The following is an 18,328-nucleotide window of genomic DNA, read 5'->3' on the forward strand; positions in this document are numbered from 1 at the left end:
AGTGTAGGATTATCATGGTCAAGGTACCTTTGGACCTCACCCCTTATAAAGGGAAGATAAGGATAAGAAGATACAAGGTGTTCCTCATGTCAACTGAGGAATTGAAGGTGGAATGCTGATCCATAAACTCACATGCATTCAAGTTCAAATCAAAAGGGTTGTACAATTTTTTCGGAATGAATATAAAGTCGAATCAATGCATAAATCATGGCACAAATTCCCACAATTAGTCCAATGGGCAGGAAAGAATAGAGAAAGAGAGGCAGGGGGGGCTGGGTGAAGCAGGGGAGTGAGGCAGAGCATTGAGACAAGGCATGGCAAAAGTGGGACTTTACCCACCAGACATTACCCAGTGGGAAAGTGTCTTTGGAATTACTTCCCTACACTGTAGCCTGGCTTTTCGGGAGAGCATCGCATACGAGTTGGAGAGACAGTTGTTCACAAATGGTACACCAAGGTTGTGCTGGAAAAGGTTGATGATCGAGGTGCAATGACGATCTGAAACTGGCTTGTGAATGGAAGAAAAGGAGAGTGAATGTTTTTGAAGAAAACGTTGGATGGGCGAAACATATTTGAAGTGTGTACCTGTACAGGCAGGGAATGTCCAAAATTGTTTAGAGTTGCTGTTTTTTAAGGAGTATGTTCATACAATTGAAAGGACCTACATAGATGTCATTTGTTGTTTTATTTTCTTTCTCTATCTGCCTCTCTACACCCCAATAGCCGATTCTCAGCGCAGCGCTGTGCAGGTTGCCAGTTGGGAATCTCCGCCTCGGAGCTGGTGATGCGAGCCCGCGACCTCGTGTTCCACCTGCGCTGCTTCTCGTGCGCGGCGTGCCGACGCCCTCTGACTCCGGGAGAGCACTTCGGGATGCGCGGTGCGCTCGTTTACTGCCGCCCGCACTTTGAAGGGCTCCTGCAGGCCGAGGAGGCTTCAGCTCGAGATGACAATCCCGCGGCCACGACGTTAGGAGCGCCCGAGGGGCTGCGCGGTGCTTGGGTGGAGGCCGGCGAGGAGGTGCTGCGGAGTGCGCAGGCGGCGGGTCGGGGCAGGGCTGGACCGCAGAAACCGCGGCCTCGGAAGCGCAAGTCGGTGGGACCGCATGCGGGGGACATGCTGGACTACAGTTCAAGTACGTGCCACGTGCGTACACAAGGGGTGCTATGACATGCTCACATGACGTTACCTCTGGGTATTTATTATATTTCGTCCATTCTTCATGTACATCAAACACACAACATGAGGCACTCATTGGGGAACCAGAAACAATAACGGAATGTCACTTTATATTACTGATGCTCTATGGAATAGAAATGACGTCACACTTCATCTGGCATGTTCTTAAAATGGCATATTAGCACACATGATGACACTGCATGATGCATCGTTGTATTTATGTTCGGTATAATTATGTCTCGATCAATAATGCTGCATTATAAAATGAAATAATAATGACAACATTTTATCAGATGACAAAACATCGTGATGCTGCAGGTCAAAATGGAATATGTCATGTGGTCAACATGTATCATGTGTGTTCGAAAGAAAATATTACACATAATGATTCTGCATGTTACAATGACCTGTCACGTCATGATGCTGCATGAAACTACAGCGGCACTCGGTAGAGCACATACCTCCGCCAGGCTGAACAGTTTATGTTTTGTATCCCACTGATAGACCGGATCTGGATTCGGACCTGAACCAAAATCGAATCGGCTTGTTCTTGCCACCTACCCAACTCATCCGTCAAGTTTTGTCAAAATCCATCCACAACTTTTAGAGATATCGTGCTGATATATATATATATATATATATATATATATATATATATATATATATATATATATATATATATATATATATATATATATATATATATATATATATATATATATATATATATATATATATATATATAAATATATATATATATATATATATATATATATATATACATATACATATATATATATATATGTATATATATATATAATATATATGATCGTTTTAGTAACATTTCTCCACATTGAAGAATCACTAAAAATGTTTTAAATTTTCGTACCGACCTGGATCCGGATCTTCACCAAAATGTAATAAATTCATCCTTGTCACACACTCAATGTGTCCACCAAATATCGTCCAAATCCGTCCATAACGTTTTGAGATATCCTGCACACAGAGAAACAGACAGACAGGGGTGAAAACATAACCTCCGTCCACCTTCGGTGGTGGAGGTAACAAGGATGTCCAAGGAACTTTGACATTGCAGTTGGCCATTCGGTCCATCAAGCCTGTGCTAAAACCAAACCCATAAAACATCATCCAACCACATGCAAGCTACCTGCAAGTCCTGCCGATTCCATAGCTCTCTTTCTCCAATACATCTAGATACCTATCTAAATCAAATTGAAACCTATCTACCCTTTCAGGTGCCACTTCCTTTTTAGAGAGACCATTCCATGCCTAAACTACTCTCCTATTGAAAGATCCCTGCCTTCTATCCTGTCCTAACTATCCTCTTATTAGTCCCCTACCGTTGTACACCGGAGGGGACTATAGGTTTGCACGCCGTCCCTCCGTCCGTCAGTCCGTCAGTCTGTCCGTCCGTTCGTCAGTCTGTCAGTCCGTCAGTCCGTCACGCAAAGAACAGTTTTCCGGACTTTTTTTCTAAACTCTTAATGCTAATGATTTCAAACTTGGCACATGGTTTCCTCATGATAAGTTACAGATCAGGTTCGAACTACACGACGTTTCGATCATTTTTGACAAAGTTATGGCAGTTTGAACTTTGGGAGGGGACATGTATTGCAGCGCAATACTCAGAATGCTTGTTTTCTCTATACGATGCTCTTCATAATCTAAAACTTCTCACTCAAATCCCCTTGCAATTGCCTCCTTTCTCATGTATAAAGTCCTGTCTCTTTCAGTCATTCCTAATATCTTAGTCTAGCTAGCCTTGGAATCAATCTCATGGTCCTATGTTGTACTGTCTCCATGGCAACTACATCCTTCCTCAGATGTGACCACAATTGCACATAATATTCTCGGTGAAGCATCGATAAATTCCTGTACAGTGTTAACACCACCTGTTTTGATTTCTAATTGATTCCAATACGAATACAACCTGAAACCCCGTTAGCTTTAACTATAGCTGACTGGCACTGTGGTGTCTTCTTACCTCCTCTACCTCCTCCATATCTATTACCACCACTAGATCTTTCTCCTGCGTCACATGCTCCAAAATTGCCCTTGTATGACGCAATGTCTATTCTCATTATTCTTATCCATCCCCAGCACATTTATTTATGTTTAACTACATTTGCCAAGCTTTTGCCAGATATATTAAAGTATCTCGACTGTCATATGCAAATTTAGAATCGGACTCTTAGTTCCACAATCCAAATCAATGATGAAATGTATGAATAATAATTGGCACAGTACTGATCCCTGATGTACGTCACTACCTACATCCTCACACTCACAGCCACTCATTTATTCCCATCACTAAGCCAGTTTCCGATCTGGTTTGTTACGCGACAAGCCATTCGGACAGCTAAAATAACGTTTCATGTCGACATGCATCTCAAAATAATGTATTGTCATGACGCTGCGATTTGGAGGACTCTCCGTATGTCAGAATTAATATTTAAACTGGAGACATATATTTGTTGATCAACCGATTCCTTAAAGTAAGCACAAAATAAAAGTATGAAACGTTAAGAAGCACAAGGTGTTCTGTCTTTAGAAAGAAAGCATTATCAATCTGTGGGTGATGAGCGCAGAATGAGTCCGAACTGTGGGTGATGTAGCGTTGAATGAATCAGAACTGTAGGTGATATAGTGCTGAATGAATCATAACTGTGGGTGATGTAGCGCAGAATGAATCAAAACTGTGGGTGATATAGTGCTGAATGAATCATAACTGTGGGTGATGTAGTGCAGAATGAATCAGAACTGTAGGTGATGTAGTGCTGAATGAATTCGAACTGTGGGTGATGTAGCACAGAATGAATCAGAACTGTGGGTGATGTAGTGCAGAATGAATCCGAACTGTGTGTGATGTAGCGTTGAATGAATCAGAACTGTGGGTGATGTAGTGCAGAATGAATCAGAACCGTGGGTGATGTAGCGTTGAATGAATCAGAACTGTGGGTGATGTAGTGCAGAATGAATCAAAACTGTGGGTGATGTAGTGCTGAATGAATCAGAACCGTGGGTGATGTAGTGCAGAATGAATCAGAACTGTGGGTGATGTAGCGCAGAATGAATCAGAACCATGGGTGATGTAGTGCAGAATGAATCCGAACTGTGTGTGATGTAGTGTTGAATGAATCAGAACTGTGGGTGATGTAGTGCAGAATGAATCAGAACTGTGGGTGATGTAGCGCAGAATGAATCCGAACTGTGTGTGATGTAGTGCAGAATGAATCCGAACTGTGTGTGATGTAGTGCAGAATGAATCCGAACTGTGTGTGATGTAGTGCAGAATGAATCCGAACTGTGTGTGATGTAGTGCAGAATGAATCCGAACTGTGTGTGATGTAGTGCAGAATGAATCAGAACTGTGCATGATGTAGTGCAGAATGAATCAGAACTGTGGGTGATGTAGCGCAGAATTAATCCGAACTGTGTGTGATGTAGTGCAGAATGAATCAGAACTGTGGGTGATGTAGTGCAGAATGAATCCGAACTGTGGGTGATGTAGCGCAGAATGAATCCGAACTGTGGGTGATGTAGCGCAGAATGAATCCGAACTGTGGGTGATGTAGTGCAGAATAAATCAGAACTGTGGGTGATGTAGTGCAGAAAGATTCCGAACTGTGGGTGATGTAGCGCAGAATGAATCCGAACTGTGTGTGATGTAGCGTTGAATGAATCAGAACTGTGGCTGATGTAGTGCAGACTGAAAAATAACTGTGGGTGATGTCGCGTTGAATGTGGGTGATGTAGTGCAGAAGGAATCAGAACTGCAGGTGATGTAGCGCAGAATGAATCCGAACTGTGGGTGATGTAGTGCTGAATGAATCAGAACTGTGGGTGATGTCGTGCAGAATGAATCCGAACTGTGGGTGATGCAGTGCTGAATGAATCAGAACTGTGGGTGATGCAGTGCTAAATGAATCAGAACTGTGGGTGATGTAGCGCAGAATGAATCCGAACTGTGGATGATGTAGTGCTGAATGAATAAGAACTGTGGGTGATGTAGTGCAGAATGAATCCGAACTGTGGGTGATGAAGCGCAGAATGAATCCGAACTGTGGGTGATGTAGCGTTGAATGAATCAGAACTGTGGGTGATGTAGTGCAGAATGAATCCGAACAGTGGGTGATGTCGTGCAGAATGAATCAGAACTGTGGGTGATGTAGCGCAGAATGAATCAGAACTGTGGGTGATGTAGTGCAGAATGAATCAGAACTGTGGGTGATGTAGTGCAGAATGAATTCGAACTGTGGGTGATGTAGCGTTGAATGAATCAGAACTGTGGGTGATGTAGTGCAGAATGAATCAGAACTGTGGGTGATGTAGTGCAGAATTAATTCGAACTGTGGGTGATGTAGCGTTGAATGAATCAGAACTGTGGGTGATGTAGCGCAGAATGAATCCGAACAGTGGGTGATGTAGCGTTTAATGAATCAGAGCTGTGGGTGATGTAGCGCAGAATGAATCCGAACTTTGGGTGATGTAGTGCTGAATGAATCAGAACTTGGGGTGAAGTAGTGCAGAATGAATCCGAACTGTGGGTGATGTAGCGCAGAATGAATCCGAACTGTGGGTGATGTAGTGCTGAATGAATCAGAACTGTGGGTGATGTAGTGCTGAATGAATCAGAACTGTGGGTGATGTAGCGCTGAATAAATCATAACTGTGGGTGGTGTAGCGCAGAATGAATCCGAACTGTGGGTGATGTAGCGTTGAATGAATCAGAACTGTAGGTGATGTAATGCAGAATGAATCAGAACTCTGGGTGATGTAGGCCAGAATGAATCAGAACTGTGGGTGATGTAGCGCAGAATGAATCAGAACTGTGGGTGATGTAATACAGAATGAATCAGAACTGCGGATGATGTAGCGTTGAATGAATCAGAACTGTGGGTGATGTAGCGCAGAATGAATCAGAACTGTGGGTGATGTAATACAGAATGAATCAGAACTGCGGATGATGTAGCGTTGAATGAATCAGAACTGTGGGTGATGTAGTGCAGAATGAATCATAACTGTGGGTTATGTAGCGTTGAATGTGGGTGATGTAGCGCAGAATGAATCAGAACTGCAGGTGATGTAGTGCTGAATGAATTCGAACTGGGGGTGATGTAGTGCAGAATGAATTCCAACTGTGGGTGATGTAGTGCAGAATGAATCCGAACTGTGGGTGATGTAGTGCTGAATGAATCAGAACTGTGGGTGATGTAGTGCTGAATGAATCAGAACTGTGGGTGATGTAGTGCTGAATGAATCAGAACTGTGGGTTATGTAATACAGAATGAATCAGAACTATGGGTGATGTAGCATTGAATGAATCGGAACTGCAGGTGATAGTATCCGGAATGAATCCGGTGCCCAATCTAATGACCAATGATCTTGTTCCGAACCCTAAACCCAAGATTTGATTTGGTATTTGAACACAGCATCAAACATTGCCCTATTTTGTGCGAACACATCCTTGTGTATCCAATTTGTATCAAATTTCGTCCAATTTTTTTTAAGGTGGAACAAAACGTATTTATTCCATAGTAATCTGTTAACACGTGTGTGTGTGTGTGTGTGTGTGTGTGTGTGTGTGTGTGTGTGTGTGTGTGTGTGTGTGTGTGTGTGTGTGTCTGTACCAGGTCATAATCTCCCCCTACAGTGTTGATGCTTTTTGGTTATAATCTTTTGGTTATTGGTTTTGGTTGGTGTAATCACACCAACGAGACATGTATTGTTAAAGCTGGTTCATATGGGGTAAAATAATGCAGGTTGTGTCTTTAACCATTAATTCAACGTAATGACCCTCGACCTTCAATCTTATCGTGTAGGGATACTACAGGACTACAATTCCATGGTGTTTCGTTAAACTGAACCATCGCATACTACAAAATATCATTCACCTGCAGAAAAATGCACAACACGACACCCGACTTGATTTCAGACACAGTGCGGAAAATTTGGCCACTTTTTCTCCTCCCCATGGATGCCAACCTGCAGGGTTTATCCATGCTCCATCCCTTAAATGCTGAAAATTCGGCAAGGAAGTAGCACACACTACTTTTAAGGTCGGTCAGAGAATCAAACCGCTAAGCTCCGGGGCTCCAGCAGAACGCTTTAACAATGACTAGTGGGGTCAACCCTCACGGGCATGGAGGTGCATCGTTGCAATCGGTGCAGCCGTTTTTGCAGTATTCGGGACAATAACGTTCGGCGGGAGTCCAAACCTGAAAATGCTGGAGACCAAAGCTGAAGTTGGAAAAACAATACAGCCTATTTTACTCCAGGGGGTCCCAGGATTACCCACCCAAAATTTATTTGCGATCGTTTCAGCCGTTTTTGCGGTACCTGGGAACGGACGGACGGACAGACAGACGGACGGACATTTGGTGAATTATAGTAAGATGCTATCTCGTCTTGTAAAATAGTAGTTTCTTTTACGCTAATAGTATACCTGAATAGGAATCTTTATGGAATTTGTATTTTTTAAAAGGCAGGAGCAGCTCGACAAAAAACCACGCGACTTCTGAAAGCGATACCTTCACGCGTACCTATGTACCGATTGGCAGGGCAACACCACGGGTGGCGGACAATTTGATGTCATAGTGCAGCTGAACCAGTTGCTTTTTTTTTAATCCCATAGCGCACCAGTTTGTTGATCGTGTTTCACTCTCCTACTCACCGATGTCAGGAAATGCCAGTTCCTCACTAGTGAGGGGTTTGGAAAAAATCTCCGGGGGTCCTAGAATCCGTATACGCAAAATACAAGATTGTGCACCGGTATCGCTTTTATACAATTTTAATGAGATGTTTATGAATATGCAAATATTGCGAGAAGCTTTATTCCCCATATCGTTTGAAGAGGAACCGCTTTTAAGCGCCAGGTGCCACCGGTTTCCCTTCCTCTGCCACATACTATGATTTCCTTGGCGACGCTCGAGAGAAGGTCATTCGTTTACTCCGGTGTTTACAACCGTTTGCGTTGATCTATTTGGCTTTTGGTAGCTGCAACTTCTTTTCTTGCAAAGCAACACAGTACACAGGCTTTATTTAGTACGCCATAGGAATTGTAGACCAGGAATACAACAGCAACAACAACATGCATTTTAAGGCCATTTTCCCTGCTAGAGCATTTCCCTGTCATGTGTACACGTACAGAGGTGTTCACGAGATGTTCACGTACAGATTCTCTTAGTTGTGGATGTTGTCTGGTGGCATCAACAAAAATACACGAGGCACATTGACACCTCCCGACTACCCTCAACCTCAACCCAATCACTCAATTTATGCCTGTGGCACAGCCATAAACATCCGCCCTCCTCCAACCCCAACCAAATCAACCGATCAATTTGCAATCTCAGCTTCAACGACACTAGGCACACCCAGTCGACAAATTCAATCGTCTGTGTTGAGTGCATATTTGTTTTTTGTTTTTTTGTATACAAGATCGAGGCTCGTGTAAGAGCTAACAGCAATCACAAAAAAAACAAACGGACACACAAAACATACAATAAAGGGAGTGGGAGACAAGATGGGAGAGAGAGGGAAGCACACAAGTACAACAGCAGAAAACAGGGACATCGGGAGATCTGTGGGAGGGAGAGAGCTAGGGGGGAGGAGGAATGGGAAGAGGTTGAGGTATAAAACACATGGACACTGCTGGAACTTCCAGGAAAGAAGTCGGTTTTTCAAAAAAAGTGGATCTGGGGGTGAATTAACGGGGGTAGAAAAGATCAAGGTTTTGGATGGGGGAAGATAAGAGAAGATAAGAGGTAAGAGGGTTGAAGATAAGAGGGTTGCATTGGTATTTGGCGTGGGTGCGGCTGGTGTCATGGAGGGAGCGTGTGCTCGTGGATTTGGGTGATTGTGTCGGGGGTTTTGAGTGGGTGTGTGGATGCAGCGCAGCCACATGAGAGGAGGTCCATTGGCCTCCTCTCGTGTCGACTTTTTCTTGTACCGCTAAGCTTATTTAGTTTTGCTTCTCTTACCGGCGCTAAGGTTCACGATGAACGTTGCGTGAAAATTGCTTTCGGTGTAAACGTCGAACATTGCTGGTGCAGAACATCCCAGCTTAACTGTGACACCATGCATCGCTTAAAAAAAAAAGAAAATTTACTGTAATTTGCAGTTAATTGAGACAGGGTGGCAACATTAGAATGGCTCCGTTTGTATAACATGGCATAACAGATAACACAATACGCTGAAATTGTTACAAGAGACTAACTTTTAGCCACAGAACCCGCAGTTTGAACACTCCTATATTGACAAGACAAGTGGCAGTGGGGACAACCCTTCTGATTGTCTCATATTTTGTGATGCAGTAGCGCTATGTGTACAACGCGTTGGCTTGAGAATGTTCCCAGCTGAATCCCTGACTCATGAGGCGGGGTTCCAGATTTAAATTCTTATGTCATACGTGTTTGTCCCTTGTCTACTGATCTCCTTATAACTTAAATAAAAGTACACTGAAGTCTACTAATGACTTTGTCCTGCACGAACTGCATGTGATATACAGTATGCGCAAGCTCCTCCATGAGCTTTACATCACGAGAAAAAAAGGAAAGCAAGTTATAACCTACATATATGCATGTGTATGTATGTACGTATGTGGATATATATGTATATATATATATATATATATATATATATATATATATTGTTACGGACGCGGTTTAGATGTTATTTACCGAGCGGTGGTATTGCCGCGACCGAACAGTTATTCCCCGACTAGACCCCGATTCCACCCAGACGTTGACCAAATCGCGCTATGCCAAATCAATGATAGAAAGGACACGACGACTGGGAAAGAGGAAACGACGCAAGGGGTACAGTTCTCAAGACCTCCGGAGGAGGGTATAATTACAGTGGTGGAGAAAAGGGGTAGATTACAAGGCAGTGAGGTAAAGACACAGAAGAGATGGGCACTTAATTACCGTCTTATCTTATCCCAGACAGACCACAGACAAACGGAACAAGGCGGACTTACACAGGGATTGATGGCAGGAAGGGACAGGTAGGTCGATAGCACAAGGTGCACCTTGGCTCGGGGACAGGATAAAGCACGGTCCAGTCCAGAAGATGCGGGGAGGCCTCACAGCGCTCGGAAGGGACGTCTTTCTTGCTTCAAGCTCAGCGCGCATCTGACGTCACCTCCCTCTCCCTGCGCATGCTCAGCGGGGAGTGACATGCCCTCGGCTGGTTGGCTCCGCCCCACTGGGGCCGGTCCGCCGCTTCCATTGGGTGCGGGGGTTACCGGGCTCCGCCCTTGACGAGGAGCTGACAGGGAGCCCCTATTTGGTAACCCCGTCGAGCACATGTTCGATGGCGGCTCATTGGGAAGGCCTGGTGCCCTCCCAAGACCCCCTACCAACCAAGCCGGAGTGAGGACGCGCACTTCCCGCGCCCGCCGCTGCCGTTGTTGTTGTTGTTGTTGCTGAACCGTGAGGAAGAGCTGCGGGGAGGTATCGGGAGGTCCTAAACTTCCTATCGGTGCCATACAATCACATTCTGGTGCAACAAAGGGTCAGAATTAATGGAAACGAGTCCTTAACTGACATAGACTAAGAATAACTAGCAAGACGTCCTATAGTTGTCTTACATGAGATGCGGTGAACCTGGGCACGACATTTAATGGGGGAAATAGGGGGAGGTTGGATCTACAGAGTGTTGTTTACAGAAAATGGGACTAGGGAATGGGGGATTGGGGATAGTTGGGAAGTATTGAGGAAATAGGGGAATATTTACAAGCGGATATGGATGGATGCAAATCCCATATCCGCAACATTGCACCCTTCTCTACCTCGGGGCGTCCCAACCCGATAAATTTTTACCTACTTTAGTGTGGCACTCAGATGTAGTTCCCTCTACTATTAACTCAACCCTGAGTGCGACAGTTTTACAGATGTTCACAAATGAGTAAATATGTCCCCCTGCGACGTTGCACCCTTCTCCTAACAGAAACACACCCACAGGATAACCGAATCACGGAAAGCATCCTCAAACTAAACATACAGCCGGTAGGGAGCATTATTTATACAACACTGATATTTACACTACGATCCAGGACCTGTTCTTTGAGGAACACATGCAGATGTTATGCATAGGGAGAGCATGCATGCCAGCATCGATACACCAACCCACGAGTGCCCTGTGGCCCTGCAGCCTTTAATAATGTGCAGAGCACCCCGTCCAAGCACCAAAAGCACCACCCCATTACGCACAGTCAGCACCATCCGGTGCACCAATAAAGTGTTCATAAAAATGCACAATTAAGTGTCCATGGTCACCGGTGGTGTCGCAGCCGGCCGATGTTCTGCCGCTGGTCTTGCCTTCATGGAGTGCACTTGGCCTTCTGGCTTCTTTAGAAATAAAGAAAGGCGCCAACCACGTCCATTTCTCAATTGTCGCCGTCAGGGGGCCAACTAAAAGTGGTTCACCTGTATGGCATAGGTGCCACGTTGACCCAGAGGTCCATCCACGGGTGGTGCTTGACCGCAAAAGAACTGCGGTCCATTGTGGGCGGCCACAAAAATTGCGGTCCATATGGTGTATCGATCCAGGCAGCAAGCAGCGGAAGTACAGGCCCACAACTGCGGAGCCAGCACCTCTCTCTCCTCTCTCTCTGCCCCAAAGCCAGATCCTCAGAGGTGGGAGACAAAAGAAGACAAGTGAGTAAGGTGGTAAGGGCGCAAAAGTGCATGCAATACAAGGTAATGCACACTGGGGGCACATGGGAACCAGGTGAGACAGGTACGTTCCTACCGTACGCCCCCCCCCCCCCCACCAGGTAACCTCCATTGCCCCTCCCTTACCCCTTACTGTATCCACAAAACACAACACTACCCATAAACATCTACTTTACACATCAACAAACGTCCCTACTGTCTTCCCCGTTCCTCCCATAAACCAAATTCGTCTTCTCTCCCTCCTAACCAATCAAATTTGCCATTTCCAACTCTCATCAAAATCTGCCATCTCCAACTCAACATCAAAATCTGCCATCACCAATTCATCATCAGTCCCTCCTAAGGAGGGAGAGATGGAATCACCCCAACGTCTTATCCACGTCGTGATGCGTCTCACGAATCCAAACAGCAATTCTCATTTCCTGCAACACAAAACAAAGAAAACACAGGTGTGGAGTCATCATCATCACCTCAGGTAAGTGGCTGCGTATGGTGCGACAGGTTCATCAATCCTAACTATTTCCTAAATGACTTTAACAACTTTACATTACCCGGGGTCTTTCTCCTGCCAAACCATTGGCCCTCTTTACTCTATATGGTCCAAAGAACCAAAATCCCATTGACCATCTGTGGTGCACACCATCAATTTGGGTCTCACTCCCCGATTCAACACTCGGTGCCCCCGCACAATTTCGGTGGCTGGGTCGTGTGACGCTCCCAGCTGGTCCGCCCACCTGCACACCTCCACCACTGTTGTTGCCTACCGAGCTCACCTGCTCCTCACCCTAACCTAACTAACTGGGGAAGGCCCTCTCGCACTCTCACCCCCTCAGTGCCCTCTCTGGCACGGGCTGCCCGATCCACACCCGGGATCCTCAGGCACCCACTGACACTAACGGCTCCCAGAGCCCACCTGCGACCTCACCTGGCCGACATCTAACAGTGGCGGAGTGCCCAACCATTCACACTCATACTAACAGGCCACACGACCAGCCAATTTCACCACACCAATGCACCCAGCCACAATACCATTCTGCAACCGCACCACAAATGCCAATATCCAACCACAATTTACCTATACCTTCTAACTATTCTTTAAACTACCCTCCCCGGGTACTCGTGAAAAGGGGGTCCACTCTTCCCCCATCCACACCTTCGCACCATGCACACCACTCCGTACCACTTACTCCAACTCTCTCCACACCACTCATTCTCTGCTCCATATATTCCACACACCTGTACTTGCACACCTGTGCTCTCATACTTGGTGCCGCCTGCACCCTTCTCTCCCCCAAGCGCATTCGCGCTGATCCACAACACTCACTACTCACCATGACACTCATCCGCAATGCTCTCTCATTCATCACTTGTACACTCACACACACCTCGGAGCATTGCCTCACCGTTGCCTCATTTGAAGCTGCTCACCAGCACTTCCATTCACACTGCATCATCTGCTCTGTCTACTCCCTTCTAAAACTCGCGCTCCTCCGTCTTCCCTTACACTCAGCGCTCCCACGTCATTATCAAACCCTAAGCTACTACGTCCCCACTACAGGTACCAAGTCTCTTACTTAACTCTTGTCACCCATAGTCACCTCTAGTCCCTATCAATATAACCTAACCCACCCGGGCTAGTTTTCACTGCCATACACCCCATAATCTATAGCGCATTTGCCCCCAGTTTGTGAGGGATGACAGAGTTGCCATCCCACCACATCGGGCATCTCCCACTACCAATTTTGCACATCAAATTTCAACAAATCAAAAATTTGCCAATCACTACCCATCATCTGCCAATCATTACTGTCAATCCTTTGCCAATCATCAAATTTTGTTTTTCTAATTTCGGGGCCAAAACACTATCCTCGTCATTACAGTCTACTTACTAATGCCTCTCGGTGCGCCAATTCACTTCTAAAGCTCGGCTTCGTACAGCCAAGCCATGAATGCGGGTTGTTTGGTGCCAGCGGCTGGATACGTCCCGCATTCGGTGCAGGGAAGGAGGTTTACCCGGGCCGAGGTCCCACGCACCATCCCGGCACGGAGCCATCCCATGGCCCGATCTCGACCTGCCGGAATGCCTCAACAAAAAGTGGTCGCCATGACGACCCTTCCTATCGGGCTGCCCGCTCCGCCTAGTGGAGCACGGACGCGGCCGTTCAAAGCGAGGCCCAGCGTGGATCGCGTACGGCGGTCCTTTCGAACCCGCCGTGGCTCGGATCCCCGCTGGTTCTCGCGGCACGCGAAACCCGGCACGCACCGAGGGCCCGATTCGGCTATAAGTCTCTCTAACCGCTAACCCGGTTACTGTCGATGCCTCACCTGCATGCTTACACGCATACGCTACCCCTTTCTTGCTCATACATCCAGCCGTTTCCCTGCTCTTGGTCATTGCACCTTCTCTTACACACCGAGTTACACTCATTCCACTCACAGACTTGGTCACACACCTGACCACCGAACACCTTGGCACACATTCGTCGCTCGCACACCTCACCAACACACCTCTTCGCGCCCCCTCCTCGGTCAACTCCTCTGTGACGATCACAGGTGTGCTCTCACTCGCACACCCAACCACGTGCCTCACTACCAATTCCAGCGTGCATTCCCACACACGCTCTACCATTCCAGGTGTGCTTCCTTTCTCACCTGTCACAACCAACTCACGCTCCGTGTCACTCTTACTACTCTCACCTCCACTCTCGGTCGCGCACTCACCCTTACTCTCGACAGCGCACTCTTTCCTCATGCACCTGTCCGTTACACACCTTTCTTGCGCACCCTCTTGCGCACACTCTTTCGTTACTTCCTCCGTAACACTCACCACAGGTGTACACTCTTCCTTACTTTTGACAGCGCACTCTTTCCCCATGCACCTCTCCGTCACACATCTTTCTCTTGCACCCTCTCCCGTTACATCCTCTGTAACACTCACCACAGGCGTGCATTCTCCCTTTACACCCTCCGTAACACTCCTCACTACGCGCTTCCATGTGCTCCCTCGCACACGCGCTACGACCGACTCACTCTCGACAGCACCCTCACTCCTTGGCACGCCCTTTTTCCTCACACACCCCAGAGTCGGACTTTCTCGCACACCTCCTTTTTCGCACACCAGACCTGTCGCACACTTCACCAACGGCCTCTCACGAACACCCGGGTCCATCTCGACCCCCAAGCTCATTAAATCACCTGGCGCATCATACGCACGACCATATTGGTCACCACTTACACCGGGTCCTCTTTCCCTTCGCTCTCCTCCATCACCTGCGAATCCCTCATCCGGTTAATGAGCACATCATCACGATCCGAACACAGACTTTGGACCAATTCTTTTACTTCCTCTTTTATCTCTTTCTTATCCCCTCTCCGTCGCTTCTTAATTTCGCTCACCCCTTCTTCCACTTCTTCTAATTTCTGCTTCACCTCTTTTATTTCCCGGTGCGTCTCCTCAAGTTCATCCTCTAAGGCTACCTTGACCGTTTCTATGTGCGTCCTCACCTGCCGGTCCTTCGTCTCCATTACCTGTGTCACCTCGTCCGACCTCGTTGTCAGTCCCTCACGTACCATCTGACATTGCCTCTGTGTCGCTATCAAGTCATTTTTTATGTCGTTTTATGTCGCTTTTAACCCTCGTAGTACCACAGTGTTCCTTTGAACCTGCTCCGTTAGTTCTTTTTGTCCCTCCGTCAGCTGTTCCACTCCCAGCGTCAACTCCTCTATACCACCTTGCAATTTTACAGTCCCCTTTCTCACCTCCTTCTCCATGCGCTCCTCACAGTGCCTCATCTCCTCGCGCACTCCTCCGACCTCCTCATTCACACCTCTTCTGATCTCCTCTCCCATCACTTGCATCTCCTGCCCAGATGCCACCCTCATCTGCTCCATTTCCTCCCTGTGAGCATCCAATTTAGTTTCTACCCCCATTCTGACCCCCTCTATCTGCTGCCCCATTTTTTTAACTTCCCTTTCCGCTTGGTCCCTCATGTCCCTCAATTTGCCTTCCATACTGTTTTCTAACCCCTCTAACCCCTTTTTCATCCCTTCCATTTGATTCTCTTGAGCGGCCATTCTGTTTTCTACCCCTGTTAACCCATGTTTCACCCCTTCTATCCCATTGTCTAACTCCTCTAATTTAGCTTCGAGCCGTTCCCCCATTTCTCCCATTTTGCCCCCCATTTCGCTCCCCAATCGCTCACTATCAGCCCTCATTACCCCCATTTGCTCACTCTGAGCCTCTATACTGTTTTTCAAACCTCCAATTTGGTCTCCCATTTGTCCCATAAGGGCCCTCATTTGCAGGAAAAAAAGGTTCGAATCCACCAGCGGTGTTGCTACGGTCGCGGGTGCGGTCGCCGTAGCCATGTGCGAGGCGCCATTTTGGGCGCCCGTAACCTCGTGCGCGAGGACGCCATTTTGCGAACCTGCCGCCCTCACTGCTTCGCTCTCCTCATGTCCCTCAATTTGGTCCTGGATCGTCCCTGCCTCACTCTCCTCTACCGGAACCCAGCCGTCTTGATCTCCCATAGCGCGACTTTCAAAATTCGGGTTTTTTGTAAAACAAAATCAAATTTCGGTGACTTGTAATTTTGAGCGCGTTAAGCGCGCTTCCGGTCCGTATCTCACACCCAGACACCAATTGTTACGGTAATAACACAATTGGTGTCCAAAATTTGGGCTAAATAAATTTTGTCCCAGGTTCGAATCCGACACTCCTGACACCAATTGTTACGGACGCGGTTTAGATGTTATTTACCGAGCGGTGGTATTGCCGCGACTGAACAGTTATTCCCCGACTAGACCCCGATTACGGGGTCAATGATAGAATCAATGATAGAAAGGACACGACGACTGGGAAGGAGGAAACGACGCAAGGGGTACAGTTCTCAAGACCTCCGGAGGAGGGTATAATTACAGTGGTGGAGAAAAGGGGTAGATTACAAGGCAGTGAGGTAAAGACACAGAAGAGATGGGCACTTAATTACCTTCTTATCTTATCCAGACAGACCACAGACAAACGGAACAAGGCGGACTTACGCAGGGATTGATGGCAGGAAGGGACAGGTAGGTCGATAGCACAAGGTGCACCTTGGCTCGGGGACAGGATAAAGCACAGTCCAGTCCAGAAGATGCGGGGAGGCCTCACAGCGCTCGGAAGGGATGTCTTTCTTGCTTCAAGCTCAGCGCGCATCTGACGTCACCTCCCTCTCCCTGCGCATGCTCAGCGGGGAGTGACAACACGCCCTCGGCTGGTTGGCTCCGCCCCACTGGGGCCGGTCCGCCGCTTCCATTGGGTGCGGGGGTTACCGGGCTCCGCCCTTGACGAGGAGCTGACAGGGAGCCCCTATTTGGTAACCCCGTCGAGCACATGTTCGATGGCGGCTCGTTGGGAAGGCCTGGTGCCCTCCCAACACCCCCTACCAACCAAGCCGGAGTGAGGACGCGCACTTCCCGCGCCCGCTGCTGCCGTTGCTGTTGTTGTTGTTGTTGTTGCTGAACCGTGAGGAAGAGCTGCGGGGAGGTATCGGGAGGTCCTAAACTTCCTAACGGTGCCATACAATCACATTCTGGTGCAACGAAGGGTCAGAATTAATGGAAACGAGTCCTTAACTGACATAGACTAAGAATAACTAGCAAGATGTCCTATAGTTGTCTTACATGAGATGCGGTGAACCTGGGCACGACATTTAATGGGGGAAATAGGGGGAGGTCGGGTCTACAGAGTGTTGTTTACAGAAAATGTGACTAGGGAATGGGGGATTGGGGATAGTTGGGAAGTATTGAGGAAATAGGGGAATATTTACAAGCGGATATGGATGGATGCAAATCCCATATCCGCAACAATATATATATATATATATACTATATATATATATATATATATATACATATATATTTATTTATATAATATATATATATATATATATATATATATATATATATATATATATATATATATATATATATATATATATATATATATATACAGTATATGTATATATATATATATATATATATATATATACAGTATATGTATATATATATATGTATGTATATATATATATATATCTATATAATTATATATATATATATATATATATATATATATAATATATATATATATGTATATACAGTGGGGAGAACAAGTATTTGATACACTGCCGATTTGCAGGTTTTCCCACTTACAAAGCACGTAGAGGTCTGTAATTTTTATCATAGGTACACTTCAACTGTGAAAGACGGAATCTAAAACAAAAATCCTGAAAATCACATTGTATGATTTTTAAGTAATTAATTTGCATTTGATTGCATGAAATAAGTATTTGATCACCTACCAACCAGTAAGAATTCCGGCTCTCACAGACCTGTCAGTTTTTTCTTTAAGAAGCCCTCCCATTCTCCACTCAGTACCTGTATGAACTGCACCTGTTTGAACTCGTTATCTGCATAA

General features: G+C 46.4%; 1 protein-coding gene across 2 annotated transcripts in view; it reads left to right on the forward strand.

The window, feature by feature from the left end:
- LOC137419035 (LIM/homeobox protein Lhx9-like) overlaps nucleotides 1-18,328 on the forward strand; it is a 212,661-nt gene that overhangs the window by 90,285 nt on the left and 104,048 nt on the right. For both annotated transcript variants that reach the window (XM_078767524.1, XM_078767523.1), the window contains exon 3: nucleotides 724-1,133. In XM_078767524.1, the coding sequence (XP_078623650.1) occupies nucleotides 785-1,133 (349 nt within the window). In that variant the 5' untranslated portion in view covers nucleotides 724-784. The remainder of the gene's footprint in view (nucleotides 1-723; nucleotides 1,134-18,328) is intronic.

This window comes from Myxine glutinosa, chromosome 13 (genome assembly GCF_964187855.1).
Source record: "Myxine glutinosa chromosome 13, kmMyxGlut1.1, whole genome shotgun sequence".
NCBI lineage: Eukaryota > Metazoa > Chordata > Myxini > Myxiniformes > Myxinidae > Myxine > Myxine glutinosa.